We start from the raw sequence: 11,607 nt of genomic DNA, 5'->3' as shown, positions 1-11,607 counted from the left end.
GTATCATTGTGTTGCCTCAACTTCTTGGGACTCAGTCAAATGAGGAGAATGAGCTCTCAGAAACAAAATGGACGTCAGACTTGTGTCCGTGGCTGCCATGCGTCACCTCAGCACTTGCGTAAGCCGATCCTGAAGGGGGCAAGGGGGGGGCGTCGTGCTAGTAAAGGGTAACGTCTGATTCGCCTTCATCAGCGCTGCCAGAGCTCCCTCATCATCGTCCAATCACAGCTCTTTAATTTCCCATGAGGCTTAGGGTAAAGGGCTGCAAAAGGCTTGGTGGGGAAAGTTAACAGTGAAAAATTAACATCAGAGTTTCTTACTGACTGCATGTTTGTCTGATTGTCTGTGATTGGGGAGTAGGGGGGTACAGAGAGAGAGTTTTTGTTTTGTTTTGTTGATTGTTACAGCTTGATATGGTGTCTATTTCTGTTGCCTTCCTGTGGGTTGATTGTAGCTGATAGCTGGTGTATGAGGAAGGCATCACAGTCCTAATTTAGGTAACCGCATAATTGTGTTCCTCACATTAAAATGGGCAAATTTTGCAGTTCATTACTCTAATCGCTCGACATTTAGAATTGCTGTTTGAAGAATCATCTCTGACACTCAAATGGCAACTTTATCCATTTCTGCCAGGGGCTATTTTCAACCTTGCATATTTTAGTGTCTTTTCAGTATTTCAGTGTCTGTAGAAACCGATGGGCAACTTTAGAGAAGCTTGATACCTACTTCCCTATAGCATAACTTGCTGTTGGTTTTTTTGGAGATGTTAACAGATTGATTGCTGAACTGGAATGGTCCAATTCTCATTGTATGTAGTCTTTTACAGCTTTGAACCATAATGGAAAAAAAGCTTGCTCAATAAACACAGCCATACTGCATCATGGCATAATCTTCCAGCACTAGCACTGTTTTCTTAATGCATGGCCTCACTTCATAATAATCCAATGACTAAAGGAGAATAGGCTCTACAGACACTTTGAAAGCTGGCCAATCAAATGAATTCACTACTGATGAAATATTCAGAAGCACAATTAAATATTTACGCCGAGAATGATGGGGATTAATATGCGTGCTTCAATTTGTGCAGTTTATGGGGGTTTATGATTGGTTATGGGGGTTTATGATTGGTTTGGGAAGTGACCTGAAACTGCCTGGTTTTTTTGACGGTCAGAGTGTAGGCAGGAAGAGGTCAGAGGCGAACATGTGGGTGTGAGTTTTGCTGTGTGGGCAGGCGATTAGCAGGCAGGAATAAAAAGGTCAGATTCACAGAACCAGGAAAACAACTACTGTTTGTTTTATTTGGCCATGTGTGCACTGAGCTGATGACACCTGTTGGATGAAGCGAAATAATCGGAATGTCTGTTATAAAAACAATCTCAAGGATCTCTTTCCTAATTCTTGGCTACAACAATTGAAAACATTGGGCCCGGTTTATATTAACTCTGCACATTACATTCTGCCTGCACAATTAACACTACTAGGAACCTCTTAGCTAATAGCAAATACAGCAATTGTTTGTTTAAGAACCTTGCTCAGAGTAGGATATTGTAAGTATATCAGATGCACAGACTGCCTATTCAGTTGGAAAACAATAACATTAAGAACATTGTTACAAGGGATATTTGTTTTATGTAAAATAGAGCCTAGGTCCTGTCTGCCTTGTATTCCATTTCTCACATGCTGACATTATTAGGCCCCACCACTCCTGCAGCTGAGTTTGGAATCATGTTTAGCAGTTCCAGAAATTGGCAATCAGTAAAGTCTTCTGTCATGCTGCTGCTTCCATTGGTGACAGTTTTATTAATGGAAGGAGGTTTTCCCCCTGTACACCTCCTCCATATACACCAGCTTTAATATTCTGGTTCTGTCCTGTACAAGTGACAATATTTGAATCATTTTTTTCCCCACATAGCTTATACAGGAAATGATTGTGTAGAAATCAGTGACAACCTTGAATGTGTTTGTATTAGGGGTTTGCTTTTTTTCTCCATGTCTTGCTCCTCCCGTAGCCTCCAGGCTGCTTCCCTGTTGTCCCTGCTGTCTCTCTCTCGTCACACTGCCATGGAATACGGCGGCTGGTTGGGGGTAGGAAAGGAGAGAGAGAGAGAGAGCGTCTCTGCTAGTGTCACCATGGCACTCAGAAAGGGGTCCTGCCACCCCAACCCATCCCCCCCCAACCCTCTGCTTGTCTTCCTCCTCTCCCATCTGAGTGGCCTCTGGATCAGAGCGCTGATGCTCCTAATGAGCCTCCATAGGTGCTGGACGTCTGGCTCTCTCTGGTAACCCCCAGCAAGCACAGACACAGCTCCGACTGGAGGGGGGCCAGACCAGAGCATGCCACAGGCCGAGGGATGGCTCATCAGGAGAGAGACATCGCTGCAGCATTTCTCTCGGTCCAGGACACAAGACCTAGATTTTTTTTTATTAACGCTCTGTTGTATTTCTGTCAATGCAAATGTGGATTTATCATTTATAAGTGAATGCCTCTAAAACTCTAATAGAGTAGTGGGACAAATTCTGTTCTGAAAAAAGAAATATTCTTTTTGAATGTGTTTAAAAACATGGGTACACTGTATCTCTTTTGTGTAGGGAGATCACATAATACTAGACTTGTATTTATTAAACTTATTAGACTAAAACACTGTTCAGCATTGATGACACCCCTCTGTCAGCAGTCTATTTCCCCTTGATCAGCCTTCTCAGTATATTTCCCCGGTTCAGTCTCTCCAGACAAATAAGTGGATTGCATTATTGCCAAAGATGAGTGATAGGCTTGGACACTCAGCTTTCGCCTGTCTGGTTTGCAGCCACTCATACCAAAACGGTGCATTATGATAAACAGCGTGTGGCATTGGCAAGCCATCAAAGGAAACATGCAAATCACCGTATCCGCATTAGCGACGGATGCATGCAAAGAAAAACATGAAAAAAGAACAGTAAATGTGTCCCACTCCAGTTCAGAGAAAGAAAAGTCTGAAGTGTTTCTGTCACCTTATTATTTTATAAGAGGCTTGTATGAGGATCATGCATCATGGATGTTGTGCTGCAGTGGGCATAGAAACCATGACATCAACTGGGGAGAGAGAGATGAAGGTGGTCTGGTGCACTGTAAAGTGGAAGTAAGAGTGGCAAGCATGGCAATGTTGCCGTTTCTTACTGGGGGTAAGGGGGTCAATAAACCAACTACCTAGTGGAGATGGTGGGATGATCTCAAGTGAATTGAATCCAGAGTAGTTGATGAAAAGGTCTGAGGGGCCAAATATCTAAAACCAGGAAGGGATTCTATCAAACTTTCTGGGCTAGGCCTCGGGCTTGATAGCAGAATTAAAAAGGAACGTCAGAACCTTTAGAGGCACTGTTCATGAGTCTTTCATGAGCGCTGAGACAAATCCAGACCTTGCCTACTCTTTCCCCCTATCATCTGCAAGCTAAATGTAGCACACCCCATCACTGCACCACACCACTGTGTTCTCTTATGTCTACACCTCCTGCTGTACTGTAGCAGGAGCTCCATCAGGGTTCCGCTTGGCTGCGCATGGCTGCACATCATCACAGCGCCGACCGTAGGGGAGCGAAAGTGGGATCAGTCAGAATGAGAGATTCACAGGGCGAGTTATCTGCCCTGCATGGGGTATACACAGGGTGAGTCATCAGACTTCCGAGAGCTGACTGTGCATTCAGGTCTGCCCCCGTCAATCTGATGAGGGGAGAAAGGCACAGAGGCTAAAGTGGCTGCTTAATCCTCCACTTGGAGATCGGTTGTGCTGAGGCATTTAGTCGGAGCACTGGTCTCAAACACCTTGGCTCAATGAGTACAGTACATGCACTTAACAGGCTCATATAGCTGACTCGAGTGTATTGTAATCAGGTCTGAGTAAAGCTAGCAGCAGGGTCAGTCTCCAATACAAGAGGATTGGTTGCCCCCGATTGAAGGTTATACTTCATGCTTGATTATCCATCCCATTCCAGTCTTTCGGTAAATGTAGATGGAGCACACACAATTGACAGTACAGTGGACCAAATGTGAATCCTCCAGCGAGCCTGAAATATTTTGGATGGACATTAGGATGGACAGAACCCATAACCCATCCTATAAGATATCCATTCCAAAAGTGTATTGAAGCTGTCAAGCCTTCTAAGGGCCTATCAAGAAAAAGTCCTCACTTCCAAGAAAACTTCCATTACAGAAATGTCCTGCAATATTTGTTTTTTTCCCCTCATGAACATGATTGGATACTTCAGTGGAAACAAATCGGCTTGGGTCACAGCCTCTTCTGTCTCATCGGAGTGCTAGATCAATCACTATCTGGAAGCACTTCACTTGATAGTCCCCAAGCAGCCATTGCTGAATGTGGGGAAAGGGATCACTTCCTTTGCCAAGACCAATCTTTCCACTACCTTCTCACACATTCAGTAGAGAAGGAGGGAATATGTGAGAAGAGGGATTAAATGTGCATCCTGCTAAGAAAAGCTACAGCATTATACAGAACATGACACTAATCATGTTTAAGTCTTCATTGTTCATGCAGGTGGGATATTTGCCTGTTATGAAAGAGCTGAAACAAAGCAAACTTGGGCTTGTCTGATTGCATAAACAACAAGGCTTCATTAGGAACAAGGAAGATGAGAAAACGTTTCATCTTTATTTTGAGAAACAGATAAATTATACATTGATGACGCTTCAAAAATAGCAGTGTGTTTGAACAATTAATTATATACAGCCTCTTAGCAAAATACCTTGCTAACTCTGATACAGCACACAGATAGTGTTTAAAAACAAACATCTTCCTTCTCATTTAAAGCAAAGACAATGGAAACATTATACATTACAACACACCAGTTATAACACTGTTTGTCATTTGAGTCCTGTTTTGCCCCCCTTAATAAGGTTTTAATTCACATTTCTACATGAATTGTCAGAGGTCTTCCCAACAGCGGGCATGTTCCACCCATGTAATTTCAACATTGTTTAGACTTTTCACTCATTCATGGCTACCTGAGCAGTTCAGTGAAAGTACCTACATATCACACCAATGCAACAACGCTACGGTGCACTGCAAGATAACATGAACATAAAACCCCCAAAACAATCACTTTGTATTGCGGCAGAATCTTCCTATCACAAATAACATGGACAGATTGTGTGTATTTGTGTGTTATGGCACCTGTGAAAGCATGTCCATTTTAAAACCTGGTCTCTGAAGTCCCTCTCTTCAGCGAGCTGCTCATGAACTCGTCGTGCTCGAAGCTGAGGTTGTTATGGGACCTGGAGATCATCAGGAGCTTCTCCTTCTTGGTGTAGTCCCGTTTGATGGCCATCGGCGGCACCAGGAGCCGGTCCATCGGGTCCTCCTTGTTCTCCAGCTTCATGTAACCGCCTTTGCTGTTGCTACGGTCCAGTCGGGGCCAGCTGGGGTGCTTGCGCTGCTCGGTCTGGACGGTGAGGGTGGCGTGACCCCGCTCCAGGTCCAGCGACTTGGAGTGGGCCGACAGCATGTGGATGGAGCTGTTGGAGCCAAAGTCCTTGCGAGCGGCCCCTGGGGAGAGGAAGCGACTGCTGGCCGACATCGGGGAGAGCGAGGCCTGGGAGAAGCAGGAGGAGAGTGACGAGTCGGTGGCCGAGTTGCTCCTGAGGAGGGTTACCGTCGGAGGCTTGTAGGCTTTGGCGATGTCTGGCATAGGCACGGTTAGGGACTCCATGGAGGGTGGTCGGGAGCCGGCGTGCACCTGACTCTCCAAGTCCTCAGTGATGCTGTCGATGTCCGGCTCGTCGATCACGCAGTTGTTAAGCTTAATGACCGGGAGGGTGAAGGCGCTGATGGAGGACGAGACGATCGAGCCTGTCTGGCACTTCTTGGAGCGGTCGTCCCATGGCCGGCCGCACTCCGGTTGCAGGCCAAAGATGGATCCGGAACGTTCCCGGTAGTTGGGCCCGAGGTGACTCAAGCCGCCCTTCGCCTCGCTCAGCAGGCCCTCCTCTTCCTCGGCCGAACTGGCGCGTCGCGAGAGCCGAACGTCATTACCGATGCCGGAAAACGAAAGCAGCGTGTTGGCCGCTAACCGTGAGGCACACTGGTTCTCGTGGTGGTGGTAAGTCCTGGAGACCTCATGCTCCGCATAGGGCCCCGCATACGCCGAGCCCCCGTTCATGAACTTGTGCTCCTTGACCCTCAGGCTGTGGATGTCGATGACGGTGGAGTACATATCCCGCATGTGGATGATCTTTGTCTCACGGTCGCGGTTCTCGTGAAGGATGGCGTTGGCGCAGATGAAGATGAAGATGCCGATGCCCATTGTGAACGGCCCCAGCATCTTCATCTTCTCCGAGTGCAGGTGCTGCTCGAAGAACTGCGCCACCACGCCGCCCGGCTCTGGCTTCACCCTCGACACGTTGCCGCTGGCGCTGCCGTCGTTCGTGGATGGCAGCCTGGCACTGGACGGGCGCAGATGAGGCTCCTTGTGCGGCCAGTAGCCCAGCACGGCCATAGCGATCCCGGCCATCAGCACCAGCACGCCAAGGACCAGGAAGAAGCCGGACGCGGAATAGAGCCGGATCTTCCCACGCACTACCACCACGTCTGACCGCGGCTTGCGCTTGGCCTTCTTCTTGTCTGCATCCGCCGGCTGCATCTGGATGGGCAGGTGATGCTGGGAGCGGGCCGAGTCCTGCCGCTTCAGTGCGGCCAGTCCTGTGATGACACCCCCAGTTGCTATCATCGTTGCTCCTGACTTCTGCCAAACACACAAACAAACAAACAAAGCCAGCGGTTAGCAACAGACATTTGTTTTGTTTACCCTTCCTCGATGTCCTTGCTCTAAGCGAGGACAGAAAAGCCAGTAATCTGACAGTGGGTGTTTGAAGTGCATTAACCTTGAGGAGACTTGATAAAGCTTCAGCGTTAAGGCGCCATTTCTTCTTAACTGCTGTTGGCAACCAGCATCAGTTCCAAACGGGTTTCACTGTGTTTGATTACAGATGACGGCATAAGTGTTCCACAGCTAATTCAACAGGCACAGTCGCTGGAGGCCAACACTGCTATTTATTTATTTTTCTTTTTTCTTTTCACAATCGTCACGTGACGCTTGTTCTGGGCATGTGATTTCTATTTCAGATTAAAATAATAGCATCCCTCTGTATTCCAAAACAAGGACCGGATGATAAATTGTCTCCAGATTTAGCTGTGAAGACAGAAGTGCACATTTTAAAAATGGCCTCGCTGTTTTTTGCAGAGCAGAGCTGGCTGTTCCTCCCTCTCCCTGGTTCACCTCTCACAGTGATTACCCAGCATCTTCCCAGAGCCAGCTTTAGTAATACATGACTGGAATAATCTAAAATATGCATATGACTCAATCACTGACTTTAAAAACAAACTTAAAACATATCTCTTCAAGATGGCTTATGGACTGACTGACTTTTACTTTTATTTATTTTTTATTTATTTATTTATTTTTTAAGATGACTATAATTTTAACAACCTTTTTGTGAAGTGGCCTTGGGTGACATGAAAGGCGCTCTAAATAAAATGTATTATTATTATTTTTATTATATAACCAAAAAACAACAACACAACTGTAGCTAAGAGAATATGTTATGGACAAGACACAGTGTGATTGTGCAAGGACAGTCAGATATCCATGGACCACATGACAGTGGGTGGTCTTGCTCTCTGGCAGTAGGACAGATCCACTTAAAACAAAACCCTCCAAAAGCCGCATTCAACACTTGAGATTCCTGTACCATGCATCCTCTGACAGACTGAATCTTATTTTTTTTCATCAATCAAGCTATTCATTTTCAGTTGAAAGAACATCAAAACAATGAGTTGACTCTACTTCCTCCAGCTGTTAGACCCCACGAGCCTAGGCTGTCTTGCAAAGCCTGGTGTTGCCTTGTCTCATTGCCTACTGAGGTTAGGAATACCTTTAGGCGAATCATTAACTCTGTCACACTTCAGCAATCCTAAGAGATCTGACGGGGCGTGAGGATTGTATGGTTTCCCATGGAAACTGTCTGCTATGTGGCCAGGTGAGACGCAAATCACATTTCAGGTGTGATCAGGATTTGGAATTACAGTGAGGATCCAGGTAATCCCTGAGTGTTAAAGCATGAGGTGATCAAGTCTGGACGTTGTACAGTGATGTACATGGACCCACACATATTCCACATTTAGATACATGAGAAAGATAGACGTGCCTAGAGGGGCATTCCATGGGAAACAAAAGCTATTGCTTATAAATATATTTACAATATTTAATAGCTGTTTTGAAAACACAGGGGCTATTTTCTGGCAGCTTTATAGTAATTTAGCCACTGAGAGCCTAACTTTGGGTGCTAATTATGTTATAATATTTTATAATAAAAATATATCATTTTTATAATATACTAAGTCTAGAAGGTGGTGTTTCCAAGACCGTTTTCACAGTTAAGCTTTTAATCAGCCCGTGTGGGAGGCTTATGGACGGGGTCAGCAGAATGGGCTCGGGTGCCCTGATGTGTGTCCTCTGCTGGGGATAGGTGTGGGCGTTTCACCCTTTTGATGTTGGATTCAGCACAGCAGCAGAGAGCAATAAGGTGGGGGGGAGTCAGTGTCTGTGCTGGGAAATAAGGTGCTTTCAACTTCAACTGTTAAATTAACTCCCAGGAAAGTGAGGGCTTCTCAGGAGTAGAGGCGTCTTATCTGCTTTTCTTTTCAGCTTCCCTGAGTGGCAGTTGTGAGCCTCACTTCAGCTCTTGTGGAAGAGGTGCAATGATGAGAAAAATGGATCAGTTTTTGTAAAGACTGACTTGGCTGGTAAACTAAGGAAAGGGCTTGGAACGTGACATTGTGTGCCTGCAGTGCATGAAAGGAAAGTCCAAAGGATGTCCATGTTAATCTTTTTAGACATGTTCTCATCATTTTTTCACCTTTGTTTTGCAAATTAATGCATACATCTCTTTGTGCATAGATTTTCTGTAGTGGGAAATGTAGTTTGATAACAGTGCTACCCTTCCAATGTCCACCATGGAAAACTACTTGCATGGACTTATAATCTTGCACATTGTCTGGGCAAACAGCTCGTGGTTACATTATAAGCCTGTTATTACTGAGTTATATAGGACATAACACTGTCACTGCGAAACCAGAGCCATGAAAAGCTATTTAACTTCTCTACTCTGGCGAGTCGCTATGATTGAGATCAACGAATAGACATAGCAGACATCTGCATAGCAGAAGACTTAGTTTTCTTGCATTTCTGAAATCCTCATCCTAACATGCTAGGCACACTAGTAAGCGCCTTTCGCTGCCTGGCGCAGAGGAACCGTGTCACTGCTAATGGGAAGCGGGGACGCTCGTGCGCTCTGAGTGGGAGGAAGGACTAATGTGTATGGAATACATTCCAGGAATCCATTTGGACAGAAAGCCATTAAAACGTCACACAGAAACCCTGAAATGAACATTGCTGATCGTTGTATTAAGCTAAATCACATGTTTTAACGTGTTGGCCCAATACTCCGTGGATAGACGAGAGGGTAAGGTTCCTCGAATGTAGCCAAGGAATCACGGGCAAACAATGAATAAGACTGAATTGCAGACACTAGCACGCCCAGGTAACATTTTCACGTGTTGAATACAAAAAACTGTTTATTATTATTATTATTATTATTATAAGTCTGTGAGAAGTCGTTGTTTAGTGTATGTACAACAAGTAAAACTGTTAATGACTTACCAAATAAGAATGCTACTGGTGTTTTTTCCTATTTAGCCATTGCGCAGAGAAACTTGGAATGCAAGCCATGTTTTCGGTGCTCAGGGTCGCCTTAATGAACCAAGTTGTATTCCCATTGAATGTATTTAGGTGGTATAATGTTAAACTTCCATTTCAGTGGATATGTACAGCCGCTTCTATCTGAAAGACGCGCACCAGAGATGGTTACACTGATACCAGTAGTACCCCATGGCTTCGAAGCGCACAGAATCGGCAATATCCTAAGACATTCGTGCCTGAATAACCCAGTACTAAAAGTAAAAAAATAAAAGTTTTTCGAATATAAAAAATTGGATAAGCTGTTTTCCACCCAAAGAAAATTAGTGGTTGTCGTGACCAGTTGTCCCTACAATGTATTCCTGTACTGTTTACGCAGTTTTTAATTGGACATACAATAAAAATGTAATCCAAAAGAAACGGTAATCCATCAGAAGCAGTGTGTTTAAATTCCCCCGTCTCACTCACACATGCTGAAGGGCGGTGAGCTCCTTACGGTGGTCTCTCCCTCTCTCTCTCAACTGTGCAGCTGTTTAAACAAGGACAGTTGAAGCTGCCTCTGTTACCCCACGTGACACACCACTATGAGTGACGCACAATGAGATAGAAAGGACGAAAGAAAAAAAACACATGCCAATGTAAATATAATTCGCCTGTAATTTATTCACGCTGAAGTAAATGCGTATGCGTGTCAGCACAATGCGATGCCATAAAGGTCAGGAAATGCGTCTACGGAAACCACATGTTGTGGAGGCTTCACTATCCATGAAACCACAGCGCGGCACACATTCTTTCAAGTGAAATTAAATCCACCAAACTTGCACCTTTTGTGCTATATAAAGCAGCGGTAATAAATGCTTTGTGCTAAGCAGTTTACCATTAAGCTATTTTAATGAGGTGTCATTTGAGAATTGTGGTAGTGTCAGACTTGTATGTATGTACAGTATTGTTTTTGTTTCATTATATGTATGCTTTTCATTTTTTTTGGAAGAGTATAAATTAAAAGAAAAAAACATGGGATATTACAAAATACACACCCAATAAATATCCTACACACACACACACTGCATGAATATGATGCCATGGCAACTATAGAGTTAATTGCTTTAGATCTCCATCTAACCCCATGCAGCTGTCAGAGTCTCTGTCGTTTCCTGTGTTTATGCTATCTTACTTCAGTGACCAGAGAAACATTCTCACAAGGAGAGAGAAAACAAACTATTTTTTTGCATTTTGTCGTTAAAAGGTGTCTTCACATTATTTTACTGTACTGTAACCTAATCATGCCCTTATACATAAAATAGGCCTACCCAAGAAGGAGTACTTTTTAATGCCCCTCATTCCCGGTTCTTCCACCCCTCTGTTTCTTGTTAGGAAGTCTCTTGGATTGTTAAAATGCTGATTGACAGGACTGGGATCAAGAGGGTTTGCCCAAGATTTATTTTAAGATTATCCAATTGGGCGAGACCTTATAGGAGGGCTTTGGGCTCCACACTAGTCCCAAAAGTAATACGAGCATGTAGGAATGCTGCAGTACCCCAGTCACTCTGTAACACTTCTGCCAAAGCTGCCCTGGAAATATGACTCTCTGACCTGACCTCATGCAGAAGTGATGCATTTCAGATGACTGGAATAATTGGACTGAAAGTATGTGTCTGTGTGTGCGTGTGTATGTTTGTGTGATAGATAGATAGATACTTTATTGATCCCCATGGGGAAATTCAAGTATGTGTGTCATGTATGTATGTGTGTGTGTGTGTCTGTAATGTATGTGTGGGGACGTGTGTGTGTGTGTGTCTCTCTCTCTCTCTTTGTGTCATGTACGTGTGTGTGTGTCTGTGTTTGTGTGTGTGATGTACGTGT

The 11,607-nt window shown here is 44.6% G+C and overlaps 1 protein-coding gene across 3 annotated transcripts; it reads right to left on the bottom strand.

Annotated features, from left to right (window-relative positions):
• Positions 1-4,650: 4,650 nt before the first annotated feature.
• Positions 4,651-10,241, bottom strand: tmem200a (transmembrane protein 200A). Of its 3 annotated transcripts, none has more exons than XM_076272853.1 (2): positions 9,709-10,241; positions 4,651-6,732 (listed from the first exon to the last, which is right to left on the bottom strand). In XM_076272853.1, the coding sequence occupies exon 2, from the start codon at positions 6,715-6,717 to the stop codon at positions 5,185-5,187; it is 1,533 nt and encodes a 510-aa protein (XP_076128968.1). In that variant the 5' UTR covers positions 6,718-6,732; positions 9,709-10,241; the 3' UTR covers positions 4,651-5,184. The 3 variants fall into 3 exon arrangements, with proteins under 3 accessions (XP_076128968.1, XP_076128969.1, XP_076128970.1); XM_076272854.1 differs by having other exon boundaries at positions 4,651-6,729; XM_076272855.1 differs by lacking the exon at positions 9,709-10,241 and adding an exon at positions 6,872-7,149.
• Between the last annotated feature and the right edge of the window lie 1,366 nt (positions 10,242-11,607).

This window comes from Alosa pseudoharengus, unplaced genomic scaffold, assembly GCF_046254945.1.
Source record: "Alosa pseudoharengus isolate Yale_2024_CS ecotype anadromous, Long Island Sound unplaced genomic scaffold, YU_APseudo_1.1 YU_APseudo_1.1_scf_7, whole genome shotgun sequence".
Taxonomy (NCBI): Eukaryota; Metazoa; Chordata; class Actinopteri; order Clupeiformes; family Clupeidae; genus Alosa; species Alosa pseudoharengus.
This window is presented reverse-complemented; position numbering and strand designations above follow the sequence as displayed.